Here is a 22,424-nt window from a genome sequence, read left to right on the forward strand (position 1 = left end):
TTCTAAAATGTTCATTCTTCCACCCATTCCATTCCTAACCACTTATATTATAATTAAACACCCCAATTTAAGATGAAATGCTCCATTCCTTATTAACCCCATTTTATTCACAATTCTTATCATAACAATTTTTGTTCATCTAATTATTTTTTCCAAATCTTCCTTCCAACTCTCATTTAATTCATTTAATTACATCCATTCCATTTCATTCACCCCAACCAAAAGTATTCTAATTCATAATATATCCATAATCATTAAACGGTTCGAGCATGAAAGATAGTAATATAATTTCATCAATTTAATTGATAACATTTGAAATCCAACATAACTGTACTTTGTTGAAGAACATTTATTAACAAGTGAAGCTCATAAATATTTTCCTGAATGATCTGGATTCCAGATTCCGGGTTTCATCTTGATTTATTATTACTTTTTGCTGATTTTAGTTAGATTTTTTTCAACCCTTAGTTATTGTGGACCAACATTTTATTGGACGTGTTAGTTCCATTGAACATTTTTAAGAAGGAAGGCGGAGAGATTCTTGCAAATAGTGAATGGAATGGACGACTTTACCATGCATTTTAGTCTTAAATTTACAGGGATTATAACGATTAAATTGTTTTAGTATAATCGTATGGTAAGGATGGAGTCAGTAATTAAATATCCTAATAATTTCAGTGGTGACATGTACATTAATCGGCTAGCTGTGATTCGGCGCGCCAGCGACTCCGTCAGTCAAATCACCACAAGTGGCCGGCTTTTCAAAAATATACTTAATAACATATTCTTACAACACATTTACAAATGTAGTTTCTTTCAAGGACCAAATCTTTAACTACCACTTTACAAACATAAAAAATCACAGCTCTAAATTTATAATAGTAAGCCACCTTCCTGAGATCAAAACACATATTATTAAAATTGCGAGGTCTTTTATAAACTGGAATCTCACAGTTCCCGAGATAAATCAAGAAACGAACAATAGTCAAGTTCTGAGAGCTCTCCTCTTCCCCTCTCTCAACTTCTCCAGCAATGTTCAACTTCAAGGTGCCAACTTTATGCATCTTCTTTCTTCTTTGCCTCCCTCTTTTCTCTGCTGCTCAGCGATCTCCTAGCAATAACACTTCTTTATGGAAGACATTAAGTGGTGATCCTCTCTCTCTCTCGCTCTCTATCTCTCTCTCTCTCTCTCTCTCCCTCCCTTCCCCCCACACACACATGTATGTATGCAGATTAGCATTAACCATACATAAAGAAAGATGTGGCAAGTCGAGTTCTTTCCTTTTTTCTTTTTACTTGGATCAGTCACTTATTTGTCTTCGATATTTTAGTAAGTAAACTAAGTTTATTTCTTTTTTGTTAAATTTTGTTGATTAATGTACCAGGGTACCTATTAGTCTTGTAATTACTTCTTTCTTAATTAATGAATATGCATCTATCTCTGTACATTTTTTATGATTTGGGTTTTAATGTGATTTTAGTATTATGTATTCAGTTGTTTTTTTTAACCTTCCATTTATATTTATTTTTGTGTGGAACCTCGCGAGAACTATGATCAATAAGGTGGAAGTAGAGCGTTCGATGGAGTGATTGAAAACTGTTACTCTGTGTTGTCTAAGCTACACAAAGTAAGCAAGTAATTGTACAGTAGTTTTAGTGGAGAGAGTTCAAATATTGGTTGCTTTGCTTGATTGTGTCACATTTGCAATCGTATGTGCTGATGTTACTATTTTAGAATTTTGAATTTAGGCAGCTGATATTTCTTCTGAATTTCAATTGATTGCCATTGTGCCCTGAGGACCCTCACAAATGTCTTTGTCCAATTTGATGGAAAGAGCGAGAATGTATTACTTTGAATTCATGTTAACAGGGTACAACTTTATATTGATCCTGGATTAGCAATTCTACAATATGTTCTCGATTTTTTATTAGTTTTATAAATGCTACATTACTCTCTTTTAGTTAATATAAAAGTATCCCAAATAATATAAAAACTCACGTTTTGTATTCATTTTGTAGGAGATCCACCTCTAGCCATTGCACGTGGTGGCTTTTCTGGGTTACTTCCTGATTCCAGTATGAATGCGTATAACTTGGCATTACTTATTGGTTTACCTGATATGGTATTGTGGTGTGACGTACAATTAACAAGTGATGGAGCCGGGATCTGTTTCCCGGAACTTACTCTCAACAATGGTTCTGACATCGGGCGGCTATTCAACGAAAGCAGTAAGACCTACCTCGTAAATGGTGTAAGTAGGACGGGATGGTTTTCAGTGGATTTCACCCTAGATGCTCTCACAAATGTAACTTGTAAGTCAACTTTTATATTTATCTTTTAAGTGATTAAAAAACGTTTTTTTATGGAAAAAGGAACACTTTTACACTTAAGTCTAAGGTTTTAACAATTAGGAAGTTTAGGACAAGTCTGAGAGAAAATTAATATACATTTGAGATCCGCAATCAATGTTAAACATTCTTTATGAAATCTTGTAAAACCTTTCCTAAGTCACTCGAGAGGTTGTTAAAGTTTTCTTCATTTGGTTTCTCAGCACGAGATAGAACTGAAATGTTAAAGAAGCGTCTATGACATCTTTCTATGTATAAACTATAAACCTGTGATTAGATCATCGTTTGACAATTTGTGGGTAACCGTGAATAAGATTTCTCGTCATGGATAACCGTTTGTTCTTGTACCGATTCACTCTGGAACGTGATCGGGTTCACCAAATTTGGCGAACCTCAAATCTTTAAATAAGAATATAAGATTACAAAAAATGACATTCGGAGATTAAGGTCAACAAGTTGAGATCAGAGACTCCTTAAAATAATTGAAAATGCAGAAGGAATAAAAAACCAATCTTTGCAACCATAAGAATTAAAATTAAAAAACCATTTTTTTTATCATGGCATGACCTAGGCGTATGGTGTTCTATAATATTTATAATAAGAAAAAGTAATTATTAACGTGGTCATTGTATTGACCCTCATTTATGTATCATGGTTCCTCGTACCACTTATCGGAATGACTTTTGTTCCGCTTACGCTTTAAGAGTGTTTAAAAGATATATATAGAAGCGCTTAATGAAATTTGATGATTTGCCAGATTAATTAATTTTTTTTTTAATCTGGACACTGGACAGTAACCCAAGGAGTATTCTCTCGCTCCAATCTCTTTGATCGTAGCTTCTTCCAAATATTGACTGTTGAGGAGGTGGCTAGGCAATTGAAACCACCTGGATTGTGGTTGAATATTCAGGTAATAATCAAGCTACACATTGATTCCTCACAATATGTAAATTTGAGGAAAGTATATTTTAATGAATTAGCTATATCTCAATCCCAGCTTATGCATTTCTAATTGCTTTGCAGCATGATGCATTCTTCAACCAACATAATTTAAGCATGAGAAGCTTCGTGATATCTGCATCTAGAAGTGTTATCGTGAATTATATCTCATCACCAGAGGTTAACTTTTTAAGAAGTATTGTTACACGATTCAAACCAAGCCCAACAAAACTTATCTTCCGATTTCTAGGACAAAGTGAGATTGAGCCTTCTACCAACCAAACTTATGGCTCTCTTTTGAAGAATCTGACATTTGTTAAAACATTTGCTTCTGGAATTTTAGTTCCAAAAACTTATATATGGCCTTTGGATAAAGATCTATATTTGGAGCCTCACACCTCAGTCGTCTTGGATGCTCATAAGGAGGGACTTGAAATTTTTGCATCTGATTTTGCTAACGATATACCGTTTGCTTATGATTACAACTATGATCCTGTATCTGAGTATCTAAATTTCATCGACAATGACAACTTTTCCGTTGATGGTGTGCTTTCTGATTTCCCTATAACTCCGTCAGAGGCCATAGGTAATGTGAATTATTAATTTATTTTACATGTTTTGTTTTGTCTTGTATTATAATATGTAATTCACTACTGATTTACTGGGAACTAGTTCTTTTTCCTTTTTAATCTGTCACTGTGCACTTGTGAACAGTATATTGTGCCTCTGGGTCTCCTTGTTCTCCATAATACTTTATGCATTTTAAGTATTAGTCCAAGTAAGATGACCTCTTTAGCCGAAATAAAAAGCAACATGAACAAAAAGATGATTGTGTCCTAGGAGTACCCTTCCTTTTAACATTGTGAGGATATAACTTAATTACTAGGCTCTTGAACGTCCCAAAATATTAATCGTTATACTGCTAATATGACAATTATTTTTCTTTTGATATTTTTAATGCTGCAGATTGTTTCTCTCACATGGACAAAAACAATTCTGGACCAGGTATGTCGTTAAAATATAAGTTATTTGTGTGGGTCTTGTATTCTTCTTCTTTGAAGGTTTTTTTTAAAAAAAATTTTGTAAATATGCAGAATTTTTTGTTGAAACGTGTATTATAACATGTATTGCTTTTGGGACAACTGAAGTCCCACAAGAATGATTAAATTTTTTGGTTTCTCCTTGCAGCAATCCCTTTGGTCATTTCACACGAAGGATCAAGCGGAGAATACCCTGGTTGTACTGATTTAGCGTATAAACAAGCTATTTCAGATGGCGCTGATGTTCTTGACTGTCCTGTTCAAATGTCGAAGGATGGAACACCGTTTTGTTTAGGATCTATAAACCTTATAGATAGGACCACAGCTGCTCAGTCCTTCAGCAACCTAGTAGTTACCATCCCTGAGCTTAACAGTGATGGAATATTCTCCTTTAGCTTGGACTGGAGTGACATACAAACTTTAAAACGTAAGTTAAACATTGTTGCCACTTCTTATTGGGTAATAATGCTGGCAATCTGAATTTATTGAGGAACATAATATTTTTTTATTTATGCGAGTACATAGACATTTAGTCAATCAGTTTAGATTTGATCAGGATTTCTGGCATACTCATGTTTAAATATTTTATAAAAAAAATCATGGCAGCGGTGATATCAAATCCCTATTCAGACGCAACACTGTATCGGAATCCTAGAAACAAAAATGCTGGAAGTTTTGTGGCATTATCTGATTTTTTGGCATTGGCAAATAATGCAACTTCCATTTCTGGTGTTGTGATCCGCATTGAGGTTAGTTTATTATGGTTTCTTGATCTCTTGTATGATGCGTTGACAAGCAAACCAATATGTTTCAAATATATATAACAATAATTTTAACAACTTACATGAACTAAAAGGTTGGTTGACTGAATCACACCTTCTCATCTGGATGAGTTTATTTGAAAATTTATAAGGTTCCTTTTGTCATCATGAATCTATATATATCTATGTTATGCAAATGTTTGTTTGTTTATTATGTACTTCATGGTCCAACAGCTTGACCATAATGCTTCTAATGAGGTTTTCCCCAATTCTACAGAATGCATCCTACCTAGCAGAAAAACAGGGACTGGGTGTAATAGACGCTGTTGTCGATGCCTTGAGCAAAGCTGGTTACAATAATCAGACAAGGAAAAAAGTTATGCTTCAATCTTCGAATAGTGCAGTTCTTATTAAACTTAAGGAGGAAAAAAACAACTATGAGCTTGTTTATGAAGTTGAGGAGGATATCCGTGACGTCTTGAATTCAACCATTTTGGACATAACAAAATTCGCCAATTCTCTGGTTATCAACAAAAATTCCGTCTACAGTAAAAATTTTGGATTCCTCACAAATGTTACAGATGTTGTGTCAAAGCTGCAGGCATTTAAGCTACCTGTTTATGTAAAACTTTTTCAAAATGAGTTCTTTTCTCAAGCATGGGACTTCTTCTCAGATGCATATGTGGAGTTGAACTCATTTGTTGTTGGTTCTGGTGTTGATGGTGTTATTACTGATTTCCCTGGGACAGCCAACAGATACAGAAGTAAGTTTTTATCCCTTTTCTGCTGAGTTGATGCTGGTAGATAATCATGCGGAATTGATGCTAGTATTTTTATACCCTGTTGATCATCTCCTTTTCTTTTTTGTTTAAAAATTGGTAAACGGCTATCCTTGAAAGTTCAAGTTAAAACTTTTACAAGCTGTAATAACCATGTGAGGGTAACATCTACAAAGATGAAACACAAAAGCAAGCAACAAATTAAATTACACAAAAAGTGAGATGGAAACCTTACTAGAGGGGTAAAACCACATTCCACTTTTGTGAATCTAAGACAAGAATGAAGTTCCTTCCTCACTCAAAACTCTTATATGTCTCTGCACAACTATCTAACCTTTTGCATACTTGTCATGTGGTGTTAATTGGTATATGTACAGTTTTACGCACTGATCATTTCTATAAATAGTCAACAGAAGTATTTTGATCTTGATCTACTTGTTTCTCTATGTCTATGATAATTACTACCTTATCTTTAATATTTCTGTCCAAGTAATAATACCTTTGTTATCATAAAATGATTCAACTTGATTTGGAATTCCTATCTTAGAATTCAGAAATACTCTAAGTCTCTAACAGTAGTATACATAGTTTTCATATCGTAGAGTATTCTTCTAATCTTTTCTTCTGCCCTCATATTTGTTATGGTTATCTACAGGAAACCGTTGCTTAACTTTAGGAAAGGATACACCAAATTACATGACTCCTGTAGGACCTGGAGGTCTTCTATCACTCAGTCTAACTCAACCACCAGCTATAGCTCCCAACCCAGTCCTGGAAGTGGCTGATGTGACAGAGCCCCCATTTCCTTCAGTTGTCACGAAACCAGATAGTGACAATGGTACTGGTGATGGTGCTACAGCACCACCTCCTAAGCAACCAAATGGGCAAGCTAAAGTAGTTGTGGGCATTTTCTTATCTAACCTCGCCATTCTTCTTTCCAGTGTTTTGCTCTTTTGAACATGGAACACACGTCATTTTTCTCCAATCATTTTGCATATTTGTACTTTTTCGCCTTTTTTGTAGCTGAAGTTTTTAGTTGTTTAGAGCTCAGATGGAGATGATTTAGATGTCTAATGTTTGAAATTGAGAGTGTAGGATTTGTTCATTCCTTTTCCTTGTAATTTGAGAATTACTTTTACTGAGTACAGGGCTTTTGTATAAATATTGAATACTGTTACACTATGATTATGTTTTGATAAGAAGTTTTGGTTGGTATATATTGGATTTTATGGAGAACACCTTAATTGGAGAACACCGACAAGACTTCATTTTTCTTATATTCTTTTATCCCTTATTCAATATGCATATTTTATGTTAAATGAAAACAAAAAATTGTATATAAATAAAAAAATGTGAGAAATATTTTATAGAACATATGTTGGAAAATATGGGTATAAGTCTCATATTGGTAAGTCATATTTTTGAGCATTATGACTAAAAGATGTGTGAGATATGATGATATTCTCTTAATAATGAAATTATTATTTTCCATTAGAATTTGGCTCAAATATTATGGCATAAATTAATTTGATTTTGTTTCAGATTAATTGATATGGTGTATGTCTTGATATATTTAATCTGATTCTGTTTCAGATTATTTATGGAATAGAGTAGCTTGCAAGTATTACACCGATTCCATAATTAATGATATTTAATTATGGAAAAGAGTAGCGCACAAGTCTATCTACACCTATATAAACACCTCTAAGGCGTTAGGGTTAAACACACCAAAAACATATTCGCCTCTAAACACAAATCTCTCTCTCTCTCGGTGATAGTTTCGTGCCCGTTCAAGCTCGCTGAAGGTGCTCGTTATCCGTAACGCCGCCGCTACCTCGTTTTATCCTGGGAGGCTATCGACTCGCACATACGGTGAGAGGCGAAATAGCTTTAAGGAGACAGTTTCAACTGGACTCGAGGATTTCTCTTCTGTTTATATCTTTTCTTCCTCCGTTTGATTTCGTTTACTCACGCACACACTTGTTTGATTATTTGTATTAATCGCAGATTGTTTTCACAATCTTAAAGCTATTTATTTTATATACATCTGTGACTGATACATCTGTATCTGCTTGTTTTGTTGAGTAACAGATCGATGGAGAACCAAACTGTGAACAATTCGATGAACATGACAGCTGATCCCAACGCACAGATCACTGGATCTGATGGGGTTCCCCAGCAGCCGATTAACCCTAACGCACGGATCGTACGATCTGATGGGGGTCAAACGCCTGTTGGACATGTGCCTTCGGGACATGTGCCTGTGGGACACACTGTCATTGGACAGTTTAGTGTTCCTCTTGGACAGATATCGGCAGGATTCACTCCTCCGATCATACCTGCGGTGCCTACTGGTGTGCATACACCTGTAGTACAGACGCACGTACCATCTGTTCCACCCGTGGTGCCTGCTGCACCTGTTATGCCAACTGTGCCTGCTGCACATGCTGAAAAACCTGAGAAGTTCAACGGAACGAACTTCAAATATTGGCAACAAAAGATGCACTTTTATCTGACCACGTTGCATATGGATCGCTTCCTTAAGGAAAAACCACCGTTGCTCACTGCTGAGAGTAACATGCAGACTGTGTATGCTGCTGATGCTTGGAAGCACTCCGACTACATCTGTCGGAACTATGTGTTAAATTGTTTGTCTGACTCGTTGTATAACGTATATAGCGCGAAGCCAACAGCTAAGGTCTTATGGGAGTCACTTGACCATAAGTATAAAACCGAGGACGTTGGGGCAAAGAAGTGGATTGTTGGCCGCTTTCTTGATTATAAGATGGCAGACTCTAAGACTGTGGTCAGTCAGGTGCAGGAACTGCAGGTGATCATTCATGACATTCATGCTGAGGGAATGGTCATAAGTGAGTCTTTCCAAGTTGCTGCTGTTATTGAAAAGCTTCCACCTGGATGGAAAAATTTCAAGAACTACCTTAAGCACAAGCGAAAGGAGATGTCTATGGAGGATCTTATTGTTAGACTTCGTATTGAAGAAGACAACAGAGGGTCCGAGAAGAAAGTTAACGTTGCCACTGAGAAGGCAAACATGGTGGAGCATGCTCAAAGCTCCAAGCCCAAGAAGGCTAATTCTGGTAAATGGGCAAAGCTGGCACCCAAGGGAGGGATTTCGAAGTCGAAATTTCAAGGGAAGTGCTACAACTGTGATAAAGTTGGTCATAGGTCTTCTGACTGCAAGAAGCCCAAGAAGCCCAAGAAGCCCAACAAGAAGAAAGAAGCAAACATGGTAGAGAATATCTCCAAGGAGATAGGTGACATAGACCTCTGTGCTACGGTCTCTGAAGTGTACCTGGTCGGTTCTAATCCACGTGAATGGTGGATTGATACTGGTGCTACTAGGCATGTTTGCTCAGACAAGGCGGTTTTCTCTAGCCTCAAAGCTTTCGATGCTGGTGAGAAGCTCTACATGGGGAATTCAGCAACTTCTACCATTGAGGGTGAAGGCACGGTGATCCTGAAGATGACCTCTGGGAAGAATCTGACTTTGAAGAATGTACTTTATGTGCCTGATATTCGCAAGAACCTTGTGTCTGGTTCTCTGTTGAATAAGCATGGCTTTCGCATTGTAATAGAGTCAGATAAAGTTATTTTGTCTAAGAGTGGTATGTTTGTAGGCAAGGGTTATTTAACTGATGGGCTTTTTAAGCTCAATGTAATGTCCGTTAAGGACGATAATGAAATGAAGAATTCTTCTGCTTACTTGCTTGAGTCTCCTAATTTATGGCATGCTAGATTAGGACATGTAAATTATGACACTTTGCGACGTTTAAGTGCAAAAGAATACATACCTAAACTTACTATCGATCCAAAACATAAGTGTGAGACTTGTGTTGAGGCAAAATTAACGAGATCATCATTTAAACGTGTGGAAAGGAACACCAAAGTGCTAGACCTAATACATAGCGACATATGTGATTTAAAATTCGCTCCAACAAGAGGAGGAAACAAGTATTTTATTACATTCATTGATGATTGTACAAAATACTGCTATGTATATTTGTTGAAAAGCAAAGACGAAGCTATAGATAAATTTAAAATCTATAAGGAAGAAGTTGAGACACAACAAACTGAGAAAATCAAAACGATACGAAGTGATCGTGGAGGTGAATATGTTGAACCGTTTGGGGAATTCTGTTCACAACATGGTATAATCCATGAGGTCACTGCACCATACTCCCCTCAGTCAAATGGTGTGGCTGAAAGGAAGAATCGCACCCTGAAAGAGATGATGAATGTGATGTTGTTAAGCTCTGGGCTCCCACAATCGATGTGGGGAGAAGCCATCTTAAGCGCAAATAATATTTTAAATATTACGATGCGCAAGAATAAGGATGTAAGTCCTTATGAAATGTGGAAGAAAAATAAACCAAGTTACCAACACCTGAAAGTGTGGGGGTGCCTTGCAAAGGTACTGATCCCTACACCGAAGAAGGTGAAGATAGGTCCTAAGACTGTGGATTGTGTCTTCATCGGATATCCTCCACACAGCACTGCATATCGGTTTCTTGTTCATGAATCCAAGATTCCTGATATTCAAAAGAATACCATTATGGAATCAAGGAATGCCTCATTTTTTGAGACGATGTTTCCCTGTAATCCAGGAAACCAACAACCTACGACGTCTAAACGATCTCATGAGTCTGTAGATGACGATAATGAGAGTGACGAAAGTGAAGACGAAAATATGGGGGTAGTGAGAAGGAGCAAAAGACAACGAACGGAGAAATCCTATGGGTCTGATTTTATGACCTATTTGCTCGAAGAAGGTGACCCAAAAACTTATAAGGAGGCGGTTACCTCACCTGATGGGCCTATGTGGAAAGAGGCCATCAAGAATGAAGTTGATTCAATTATGCAAAATCATACTTGGGAATTAGTGGACTTGCCAACTGGTTGCAAACCATTAGGTAGCAAGTGGGTTTTCAAGAAGAAGTTGAAAACTGATGGCACTATTGATAAGTATAAGGCCAGACTTGTAATTAAAGGATACAAGCAACAAAAAGGCCTTGATTACTTTGATACATATTCTCCTGTAACGAGAATAACGTCCATAAGGATGATGTTTGCTATTGCTGCAATGCGTAATCTAACTGTACATCAAATGGATGTGAAAACAGCTTTCCTAAATGGAGACATAGATGAAGAAATCTATATGGAACAACCTGAAGGGTTTGTTGTCCCAGGACAAGAAAGGAAAGTGTGTAGATTGGTGAAATCATTGTATGGTTTGAAACAAGCGCCTATGAAATGGCATGAAAAATTTGATGAGGTCGTGCTGGCCAGTGGTTTCAAAATCAATGAATGTGATAGTTGTGCCTATTACAAGGATAACGAGAACAGCTATGTCAAGGAGAATGACAATGGCTATGTCATGATGACACTATATGTAGATGATCTACTTATTGCTGGAAGCAATGATAAAGTTATCAAATCTACAAAGGACATGTTGAAATCAAGGTTCGACATGAAAGATATGGGACTAGCAAATGTAATTCTGGGAATTCAAATTTCTAGAACATCAGAGGGTCTCGCATTAAGTCAACCACATTATGTTGACAAGATCCTTTAGAAGTTTCTTAAGGATGACTTTGAGAAAGCTAGGACACCTGTGGATATGACTTTGCACCTATCCAAGAACAAAGGTGTAGCTGTTTCCCAATTGGAATACTCGAGGATAATTGGTAGTCTGATGTACCTCATGAGTTGTACAAGACCAGACATTGCATACTCAATTAGCAAGTTGAGTAGGTTTACGAGTAATCCGGGAGCTGATCACTGGAAAGCGATTATAAGGGTACTAAGGTACTTGAGGGGAACTCGAGACTATGGACTGCACTATGGCAAATACCCAGCAGTATTAGAAGGATATACTGACGCAAATTGGATATCTAGCAAGAAAGCACTTAAGTCTACGAGTGGCTATGTGTTTACATTAGCTAGAGCGGCAATATCATGGAAATCCTCAAAACAAACGGTGATAACTCATTCCACGATTGAAGCTGAGTTTGTGGCACTAGATAAATGCGCCGAAGAGGCTGAATATCTACGTCAGTTTCTGGAGGATATTCCAAGATGACCAAAGCCTGTAACTGCAATAGGGATTCACTGTGATAGTCAATCCGCTATTGGCAGAGCACAGAGCACGATGTATAATGGAAAGTCTCGTCATATACGACGACGACACAGTTCCATTAGACAATTGATCTCAACCGGAATTATCACTATTGACTATATACCGTCAAAGGATAATATCGCGGATCCACTAACCAAAGGGTTATCAAGAGAAGTGGTTGAGAAATCATCGAGAGGGATGGGCCTTAAGCCTATTGCTTAACGGCATCATGGTGGACGCCCAACCATTGCTGACTGGAGATCCCAAGAACTTGGTTCAATGGGACAACTAAATCATGATGACCAAATCACTGTGGGGGTAACCCCTGGCATGTTCCTATGATGAGGAAACAGTGAGACCCGTAAGGTACGAGGTTAAGCTTTGAGCCTTTAATGATCTTTGATGAATACATGGAGCTCAGGAGTGAACGCATGGAATTCAGTTGAGTAAACGCGGGTTACTCTATAAGATAAAGATCACCTATGTGGGAGAGAAGTGGGGCCGCTTCAAAGGAGAATTGCGAGGCACAATTCTTTAGAAACTTCTGCAGAACCAGGACGATGTTCCATGGCCAAAATGGACATACTCATGAGAGCTGAACGAGTCAGAAACGATATAGTGATAAGTATATCATCGTTTACATAAACGGTCGAACAGTTCAAGGACAAGCACGTCTACTGTCTACCAGTAAAGTCGGTATGCTTACTCGAGCGAAGGTTCAAGGAGCATTCTCTACCTATCGTATGCTATATCTGATCGAAGAAACTATCACCAAGTCAAACTCCGTGTCTGTCTGTCTGGTGTGTGCTACTAAGATCACCAATCTCACCCATGTGGGGGATTGTTGGAAAATATGGGTATAAGTCCCATATTGGTAAGTCATATTTTTTAGCATTATGACTAAAAGATGTGTGAGATATGATGATATTCTCTTAATAATGGAAATTATTATTTTCCATTAGAATTTGGCTCAAATATTATGGCATAAATTAATTTGATTTTGTTTCAGATTAATTGATATGGTGTATGTCTTGATATATTTAATCTGATTCTGTTTCAGATTATTTATGGAATAGAGTAGCTTGCAAGTATTACACCGATTCCATAATTAATGATATTTAATTATGGAAAAGAGTAGCGCACAAGTCTATCTACACCTATATAAACACCTCTAAGGCGTTAGGGTTAGACACACCAAAAACATATTCGCCTCTAAACACAAATCTCTCTCTGTCGGTGATAGTTTCGTGCCCGTTCAAGCTCGCTGAAGGTGCTCGTTATCCGTAACGCCGCCGCTACCTCGTTTTATCCTGGGAGGCTATCGACTCGCACATACGGTGAGAGGCGAAATAGCTTTAAGGAGACAGTTTCAACTGGACTCGAGGATCTCTCTTCTGTTTATATCTTTTCTTCCTCCGTTTGATTTCGTTTACTCACGCACACACTTGTTTGATTATTTGTATTAATCGCAGATTGTTTTCACAACATATACATGTGTTATGCAAAAATCATAAAATATACTATACTTGTATATTTGTATATTTAGTGTTCTATGGTAATCATAACAATATTTATTAAAATTTTGACGTGTTATATAAAACTAAAATATATGTATGAGAATTTTTGATGCAATTCAAGAAAAAAATGTGAAATTTTTTTACAAAACACATAAAACATAATTATAGAACATAATTATAGTTCTCTAGGGAACTAGTTCTTATATATTATAGTATTAATGATAGTTTGCCTTTTTGCTAACCAAAAGGTAAATATAAAATGAAATAAACAAATGAGGCAAATTTAATATTTTTAAAACAAAATCTTAGTTTTGTTTTTCGGGAGAGGGTTTTTATCCCTGCTTTATGGTTAGTGTTATTTTCGATTTAGTGATGAAAACCGGGAAGACGATTTTGATTCATTTAATATTTGTTGGACTCTATTATTTTTGTAGATCATTGGAACTTTTTTTTTTGCTAATTATCATTGTAACTTTTTAGTATTAAATTCTTTCCATCTTTTTTTAAAAAAAGACGAAATTTAAAACTTTTTATTTACAAGAACGAAATTTAGCACTTCACAATTATATTTGGTAAAATAATATATAAACGAATTTTGTAGCGAATAACAAGATCCAAATTATTTGCACTTGCCAAAAGAAAAAAGCAGCAGTCTGAAGTCTATATACTCAGCCGCTGTCTCTCTGGAATCTCCCCAACACAATCGGCCATTCAAATCAGTCTGTTGCGTCTTTAATGTAAGTTTTTATACATCATCACCTCCTTGTTATACATATATACGTACTTTCCATTTCAATCTTTATAAATGTATGAATTCATTATTTTCATGGGTTATCAATTTGAGGTCAGAGTGAAAAACAGATGCATATCATGTGTTTGATCAAATTCCAGTAGCTTAAGTTTTCACTTATTGCTTTTTCTAACTTTGAATAATATAAATGTTTTATCATTTGTTTCTGTGGTTTGTACAAATTAATAAAAGGCCACAATAATATTGCAAAATTTGACTTTTCAGTCTGTATGCTAGCTTAGCCTTTTTCAGTGAAGCATAAGCATGAACTAATAATGTTTCTTCAGAGCTTGTCTCTGATGCCAGAATAAGTGTAGATTAAGAACATATCCACGGCTATTAGCTATATTCATTAGCTAAAATAGTATAAAATAGATATTATGTTAAATTTGTTGAAGCTGTAAGCAATTGGACTTTAGTGGTATTAGCTAAAATGATTAGCTATATTTGAAAAAAAGTTTTTATTGTTATTTTCAAATTTCAAAAACTATATTAAATAATTATTTTTAACATATATAGTTGTGAAGATATTATTAATAACAAACTAATTTTTTTTAGTGAATACAAGTGAAACTAAAATATTAAATTAATTAAAACATATTGAAGGATATTATTCTTATAATATAAACATCAGAAGAATTAGTTAAAAATATTACGTTTATATATTATAAAATGTTTAACTAATTTTATTATTATATTAGTTTATTAATAATTTTAAAAATATAATATATATATTTAAATTATTTTATAAGTATTTAATAAATTTGGTTAACAATGAACAAATTTGTAGTTTTTCATAAATTAATTTCACACTTCACATTACATAAAATTAAAATAATATATATATATATATATTATATGTGTGTGTGATGAACAAGTATATATACATCAATATCTCCTAGATTAAAGCGGGAGAATTCTTCATTTTAGAGGGAAATAAAGTTGGGGATATAGATTTTTGAGAGGGAAATGACGTGGAGTGAATATAGATGATGGTTTTTCAGTCAACAAATCTACAAATCTAGGTGCTTATTTATGGGCATCTAAAAATATACCTAACACGTGTCTACGTTGGAGTTGTGTTTTTTTTACATATCATCTATATTTTTGAAATTATTGTTGCCACCTAGATTTTATTGCATCCCCTTGGAGATGCTCTAATACGTCATTTGAATATGTACAGTGTCCAACAATTCTCGATTTTTTAGCTGTTGTGCTTTTATTTATTTATATTTATGCAATTCTATGTTGCTCGGACTCTTCATTTTACCTTCGAGTACCCGTGTCGGACACTCGACACTTGGACATGGACACTTGGACTCGGACACTTATTTTAGGCCAAAAACATGTATATTTTTCAAAATGTTGCCGAATCCGATACTTGGACACGTGTCCATGTCGGACACTTCTAGCCGAGTCCTAGTAACATAGATGCAATTTGAAGTTTTATTGGTTTCAGATCTCCAAGGAGATTATTATCTTTGATTAGAGTTGGATAAAGCAAGTCTCAGATGGTTACATGCTATCCGTCAACACCAAGGAAGATGCTTATGACTTTCGGAATCTTTCTTGGCGGTGCCTCTATATTTGCTGCTGGCTTGCATCTTTCATATCTTAATGTTGCTCCTCAGCAGGCCCGAACCAAAGCTCGAAGCGATTACGTCAGACAGAGATTAAAACAGAAGTACGGCAAGTTATAGAAGTAATTTTGGATACTTGCGTCACTTGATCCTGTTTGATTCCTAAAACTTCACTTAGTGATACATTGTTACAAATTCCTTTTTTAATTGTTTATAGTTTACCATTATATAAGGTTATTCAGGTGCTTCGCAGTACACTGTGCTGGCTTCTTTTACCTCTGAAATCCGTTTACTTGCTTTCCGGTTTATAGTTTAGCATCAAGAAACATTACACCTGTGTTGGTAACTTTCCAGTTTCTGCTTTCGTGCTAAAGCATCAGTTGCTCGGTGGACTGGCCAGGCCTTCAAATATTATAGGTGTCATGATCTATCTTACCAAACACGGTTTATACAATTATACAATGTAAGTGTTGTCCAACCAATGCATATGAAAGACTTGAATGAGAATTATAAATCTCCTGCGAGTGTCAAGGGTTGGGGCAGGCCAGTCTTGACCACAACATAGTAAAGTAAAATACATAGATCTACAGCAGGTTTTACATTTGGTAGTGGATGGATTGGACACACATAGCGATGCTGCTGCAGATAAAGGACACACATAATGATGCAACCAAGGATAACCAATTTTTTTATGAATATATAATAATTAGGTTATACTGTTACATTTGTATTAACTTTATATTGTTAGACTTGAATACTAGGAATCGTGCAGTCAGTTCCCGGTTTAGTTTGCAAGAAACTTCAAACTAGAGTGGGACTATATTTGCATTTACGTGATCAACGTCAGCTTCTAAAGTTAAATCTGTAGAAAACTGGAGGTTGGTTGGTAGAAAAATAAACTAGCCAGACACCGAAATGATTTAATTGTTGAAAATGTATCTCCATTTCACATTTGGACACAATACAGACAGCATTCACCTGCAAGAAACAATACATATAGCCCGACTGGTTTTACCCGTATAAATTTATGTACAAAGCCATGTACTATCAACTTAATAGCTGCACGACATGACTTAATGACTAGATTAAGTGTTTGCAAGAAAGGTAAATCTAGTATATTCAAATATAAGTTATCCTGGATATTACCACTGTTAAAGATATTACAAAAATTAATATTCCTAAAAAACAGGGTTAAGACCAGAAATGAAGATATTGGAATTGAATTGAATAGGTTTTTCAATGCCTGAATGCATGTCTGACATACATAAAGGAATAATAAAGAAAATATGCTGTTAAGTTCTCCATTCAGGTCGTTGAAGTTTAAGCTGCTGCACCCTTTCCCTTCTTCCTCTGAAGTTTCTTCATGTAGAACTCTAACTCCTTGCCCTCCAAAATGTATCTGTAACAGGAAAGGATTTAAAACTATGTTAATAGGTGTAAACAATTTTCATTAAATTCAATTCTCTAATATTCAATTATCAAATAATATTCCAATAGAAATTAGATTGACAAATATGTAATTTAAATTAAAAAAATCATACCGTACTCAACATCATGAATTTAAGCAAATATATAAATGTCCCAAATTCTTCCATTAACAAACAAGTCAGTTGGGCCAATAATAACGTTTTTGAAGATAATATTGAACCACCTTCATTCTGTACTATTAAAAACAAGCAAATCTATACATGAACAAAATGAAATCCAAAAACTTACAAAAACACAGGAAAAAAGGATTAATTAGCAAATTTTGGATACATGTCAGATCACAAATGTTCAGCAGGATAGAACTCAGACAGGGATAACTGTGAATTTATATTTGATCTCATCATCCACATGTAACACAACTGCAGCATAAACAATCGAAACAATTTAATTGTACTAAAATGATACTAATAAAAATAATTACTTTATAGACTAAGATCAATTATTGATTTGTCAAATCACAACTGCAGCATAAACAATTGAAACAATTTAACTGTACACAAATGATACTAATAAAAATAATTGCTTCATAGACTAAGATCAAATATTGATTGTGTCAGATCACAAATGTTCAGCAAATATTATCTCAGACAGGGATAACTGTGAAATATTTGATCTCATCATCCACAATTTCAGAAAAATTATACAAGGGAAAAAAAAACTTAATGTACCTGGTATATCCCAACTCCCTGCTGGTAGAGCAGGTTGAAATTATACATACAAATAGAACTAAAACGATATATAGATATAGATGTAATTAATAATAAGCCTCAGACCGTCCTAGTCAAGTGTTTGTTTTTCAACACAAAAGCTGCAAATATATAACTTGCATTTTCTTCAGTTGAATATTTAAACTATCATCACGGGCAAATATTGCATCAACAATAATCACAAAATATCACAAAATATATACAAAATACATATATATAAAAATTATAAAGTAAAAAGAGGAATCAGATCTTCCTATACTGAATGAGAATCATAATACTCAAATCTTTGTAAGAGCATTCAACTCTGTCAATAAAACACATCATTTTCCCTTTTTTATTACCTCATATATATACAACACTGATGTACATGTACTTTTATAAAATCAGGGAAAGTAGATTGAGAATAATAAAAAGAACTATATTTGTTATTTGATCACATCAGCTATGGTTAAGAAAATGATACGAGCAGAAGATTTTTGACGACGGTTTTGTTAGACTTCAACATACAAGGACCTAACATAAGAGTGAGCTTGGCAAAAATACATGGAAAAGTATGAGAACATTTAGAGCCAGTTTGGCATTGCTTTCAGAAACTGTCTGCAAGGAAAAACGTTGAGCAGGAAAAAATTGTAGGTAGAAATGCTCTGGGAAAAACACACAAGTGTTAAGTATATAAATTATAAAAGTGTAAATTCAAAGGTCAAATTTACTAGCACTAAATGTACCTGCATTGAAATTTCAACATCTACGTTAATTTTATTTAAAAAAATTACTCGTAATATCAAGTTATCTCAGAAGTCAGATATTCACATGTGAAGATGCAATAACATACCCATCAGCGCGACCACTTTGGCCAGGTCTTGATGAAATTGCGGCTAATAGACGACCACCTCCAAATTGCTCTTCAAAATGTTGGTCGATCTTACGATCCTCTTGACGCTTTTGTAGTTTCCTCTGTACATGGCTACTTTTCTTCGCATCCTCAGTAGCAGCTTCACCATCCTATAAGCAACGCCAGTACATGAGTATAAACTTGTATCAAATCAACCTCTATCCTCAAACTTCGCATAAAGACCAAATCTTGTCACCAGCTACTCTCAGTCAACTAAATATACACATTACATTGGTTGATATCAATAATCCATGCACACAAACATATCTGAGCATGTTTTCATTGTTCAGGTTTCAATCAATTTACAGGTTTACTATAAATTTACCAGAAGTACTTTTTCCTCGTTTAACTGAAGGGACAAATCCAGGTTTACTACAGCATAAAAGTAGGAAATTATACAAAGAAATTAAATGATGAAGTAGAAAAGGTTCATACCTCTCCTTCCTTCTTGGCAGCAGCGGAAGTTTTCTTTTTCCTACCAATTTCAACTCCGTAGTGCTGAAGATACCATTGCTTAAATGGTGCTGCATCAACCTGAACTATTGCACTCTTGACCAATGTCTGTGTCCTAACCAATTCATTATTGGATGCATTATAGACAACATCAAGAATTCGAGTCTTCCGAGTTACAGCCTCACTACCCCAAGAGTAGTTCCCGGTATCCAGCCTGAGCGCACGCCACTTGACATTTCCACCTCGGACCCTTACCCTTCTAACAGTCTTGTTGCTGGACAACTTAGTGTTTGCAGGTTGCCTCCCTAGTTCATACCTAACAAAGGCAACAAAGTTTATGGTATCAACATAGCAAAAAATTAATGAACAGACTATCTCTGCATTTCACTACTCTGTCTCCACTTAACCTTTATAAAAAAATCAGTAATTTAGGACCCTATTGAATGAAACATGTATATATCTGCACAACTTCATGAACAACATTACTATCTTAAAAAAAGAATCTAGTGATAGTGATATTTAAAAATGTAGAAATTTACTTTCGTTTCTTCCTCCAAGCCTTCTTCTTGCCACCAGTGGCACGCCTCTTGTGCATAGAATCACGTGAAATACCTGCAAGTTGATCATCATATAAGCACATAACAATTGCATTTTATTCAATAAGAGAAAAAAGCACATAAATAAACTGATTATTACATACCCATGATTGCAGAGGATTGTTCTCCCGGCAGAGAAGAAGAGAGACAACTTGTTTGTGTTATTATATCCTCTCAAACCCTAATTCTCTTGGGCCTGCCCCTCTGGGCTTTTTACGTGAACTACAGTGTGCGATCCATTAACAAACATGATTGCTAAATGCAGTAAAGAATTGCTCCGTGCAGTAATCTGCAATTACAATTATATCCTTAACTTAGTAAGCACATGGAGGAGTTCAAGACTGCATTTAATGTTGTTGGTGATGGACAGCTGAATTCAAACGTTAAAAAATTAAATTTTAGTATTTATATTTTGTATTTATCATGGGTTTATTTTTTTATATTTTTCAAATTTTTTAATTCTTTTGATCACAATGACATTTTTATATATTTTTTATTGACAACTTTTGTATATATAAAATTATTTTCTTATTTTATATAACTTTTCATTTTTTATTTTATATTTGTACTTTAAGAAATATCAAGCATAATTTCTGTTAAATATTTTTGAAAAAAATTGTTAATTGTTAATTTTAATTATTATTTATAGAAAATAAATTTAATTTATAAAAATATGTATTTCATGCACCATAAATTAAAATACGAAAAAAAGTGCACAATTATTTAATAGCAAAAATAATAGTATAAAATAAAAATATTTATAGATAGAGATGATAACTTAAAAAAGTTAATATATTATTATTATTTCCAAATTGCTACTTTTTTGTAATAATATTACTAATACTTTATGTGTCCCACAATATCTAGTTTTACATTTTCACTTATATGATTATATCTATCATAAATACCTTAATTTAAATTTTTATTCATCTATTCATTTGTATTTAAATTTAAAATTGAACATGTATCATGAAAAAATACTATTATATGACGGATGGAGTAATTTTAAAATATTACTATTAAAAATTTAAGATAGAAATTTTAATATATATTTATAGTTACATCATATTTTTCTATTTATATATTTATTTAGATAAAATAATTTACTGAACAAATCTAGAAAAAATAATAAAACTATAATATTATTGTATAAAAAAATATTTATACATGTACACGCAATAATATACACAACCTTAATGAGTGTAGAAAGATAGGATTACCTTCTTTTTTTTTGCCAAGAAGAAAACAGACTTTCATTACTTCAAATCTTGTTCGAGTACATGGATTATATCCTGAGAGACTTCATTAGTCCTCCAGATGCGATCAGCTACAGAATAACTACAGCTTGCAAAAGCATGGGCTATGTTATTCGCAGAACGCTTTACAAATTTAAGGTAAACACCTTTGTTTTTTACCTCCTTCAAGAGATTTCTGCAATCCTGAATCAGAATGCCAAAGTATGATGACATTGCTTCTCGGCCACGGATTGCCTGTACAGCAACTAAACAATCCGTTTCAACTACTACATCCTTCGGCTGCTCATCTTTGATCCAGCTCAAAGCTTCTCTAATCCCCATTGCTTCGGCACACTCTGGAGTAATACACCCTTCTTTACAGCTGGACCTTGCTTCAATCAATTCACCTTTGTGGTTTCTTGCAGCAAACGCGAAACTATACCTGTTTGAAGCTTCAAAAACTGCAGCATCAGTATTAATCTTAGTCTTATTTTCATTTGGAGGAGACCATAGCTCATCACCGTCATCTGGGTTTAACAATCCCCATGACTTGTCGAAAAACCTGTCTTGAGCTTCTTTCCACTGACTAAGAACCACTCTAGCTGAATACACGGCTTCCTGCACTTCCGTACTTTTCTGGTTCCATATTAGGTTATTTCTGCAATTCCAGATTGTCCAACACAGCATGGCACCAATATGACGCTTAGTAGCATCCCACTTATCAAATACATTCAGGGCCCATTCAGTAAAAGAAGTATGAGGAGTATCATCTGTAGAGACCTCGACTATTTCCCAGCAACATCTGGCGAAAGAGCAGTCCAGCAAAACATGACTCGTGCTCTCAGCTTCCCTATTACACAAAGCACATGCTACGTTAATACTCATCTGCTTTATACGTAGCATTTCTTTTGTTGGGAGACACCCCGTTACAGCCCTCCACATAAAGTTTTTGATTTTTGGGGGTATTGTCAGGCTCCACATCCGTTTCCAGAAACGAGAAGAGCCACATTGATTTACCATGGGCTTTGATTCTTGAATTAGTGTATACGCCGTCTTCACCGAAAAATTCCCAGACTTTTCCTTCCTCCAGTACCAACTGTCTTCAATGTTGTCTGATAAAGGAGTAGCTAAAATGAGATTGACATCTCTCTGAGTAAACAAA

At 34.9% G+C, this 22,424-nt stretch overlaps 2 protein-coding genes and 3 non-coding genes across 7 annotated transcripts; 1 reads left to right on the plus strand and 4 right to left on the minus strand.

The window, feature by feature from the left end:
- Positions 1-813: 813 nt before the first annotated feature.
- Positions 814-7,092, plus strand: LOC141683918 (glycerophosphodiester phosphodiesterase GDPDL3-like). Of its 3 annotated transcripts, none has more exons than XM_074488722.1 (9): positions 814-1,147; positions 2,020-2,313; positions 3,144-3,259; positions 3,373-3,874; positions 4,255-4,293; positions 4,477-4,755; positions 4,935-5,077; positions 5,367-5,853; positions 6,524-7,092. In XM_074488722.1, the coding sequence occupies exons 1-9, from the start codon at positions 1,033-1,035 to the stop codon at positions 6,823-6,825; spliced, it is 2,277 nt and encodes a 758-aa protein (XP_074344823.1). In that variant the 5' UTR covers positions 814-1,032; the 3' UTR covers positions 6,826-7,092. The 3 variants fall into 3 exon arrangements, with proteins under 3 accessions (XP_074344823.1, XP_074344824.1, XP_074344825.1); XM_074488723.1 differs by lacking the exon at positions 814-1,147 and adding an exon at positions 1,499-1,628; XM_074488724.1 differs by lacking the exon at positions 814-1,147 and adding an exon at positions 1,737-1,871.
- Positions 7,093-17,007: 9,915 nt separating this feature from the next.
- Positions 17,008-20,247, minus strand: LOC141683575 (small ribosomal subunit protein eS8-like). Its single transcript, XM_074488320.1, has 5 exons — positions 20,132-20,247; positions 19,971-20,043; positions 19,414-19,747; positions 18,919-19,088; positions 17,008-17,290 (listed from the first exon to the last, which is right to left on the minus strand). Exons 1-5 carry the CDS (start codon positions 20,133-20,135, stop codon positions 17,212-17,214), a joined length of 660 nt encoding a protein of 219 aa, XP_074344421.1. The 5' UTR covers positions 20,136-20,247; the 3' UTR covers positions 17,008-17,211.
- LOC141688256 (small nucleolar RNA R38) lies at positions 17,646-17,731 on the minus strand. Its single transcript, XR_012561712.1, has one exon. It is a non-coding gene; the product is annotated as a small nucleolar RNA R38 (small nucleolar RNA).
- On the minus strand, positions 17,926-18,008 carry LOC141688257 (small nucleolar RNA R38). Its single transcript, XR_012561713.1, has one exon. It is a non-coding gene; the product is annotated as a small nucleolar RNA R38 (small nucleolar RNA).
- On the minus strand, positions 18,327-18,401 carry LOC141688264 (small nucleolar RNA snoR64a). Its single transcript, XR_012561720.1, has one exon. It is a non-coding gene; the product is annotated as a small nucleolar RNA snoR64a (small nucleolar RNA).
- Positions 20,248-22,424: the final 2,177 nt, after the last annotated feature.

Source organism: Apium graveolens, chromosome 9 (assembly GCF_009905375.1).
Source record: "Apium graveolens cultivar Ventura chromosome 9, ASM990537v1, whole genome shotgun sequence".
In the NCBI taxonomy this organism is placed as follows: domain Eukaryota; kingdom Viridiplantae; phylum Streptophyta; class Magnoliopsida; order Apiales; family Apiaceae; genus Apium; species Apium graveolens.

Coding starts and splice junctions, on each gene's coding strand:
- LOC141683575 (XM_074488320.1), bottom strand. Junction 19,089..19,413: donor CTGCCAAGAAGGAAGGAGAG/GTATGAACCTTT, acceptor CGTTGCTTATAG/GATGGTGAAGCTGCTACTGA. Junction 17,291..18,918: donor CAAAGTGGTCGCGCTGATGG/GTATGTTATTGC, acceptor TTCCTGTTACAG/ATACATTTTGGAGGGCAAGG.
- LOC141683918 (XM_074488722.1), top strand. CDS start 1,033: ATGTTCAACTTCAAGGTGCCAACTTTATGCATCTTCTTTCTTCTTTGC. Junction 1,148..2,019: donor TTTATGGAAGACATTAAGTG/GTGATCCTCTCT, acceptor TTCATTTTGTAG/GAGATCCACCTCTAGCCATT. Junction 3,260..3,372: donor GATTGTGGTTGAATATTCAG/GTAATAATCAAG, acceptor ATTGCTTTGCAG/CATGATGCATTCTTCAACCA.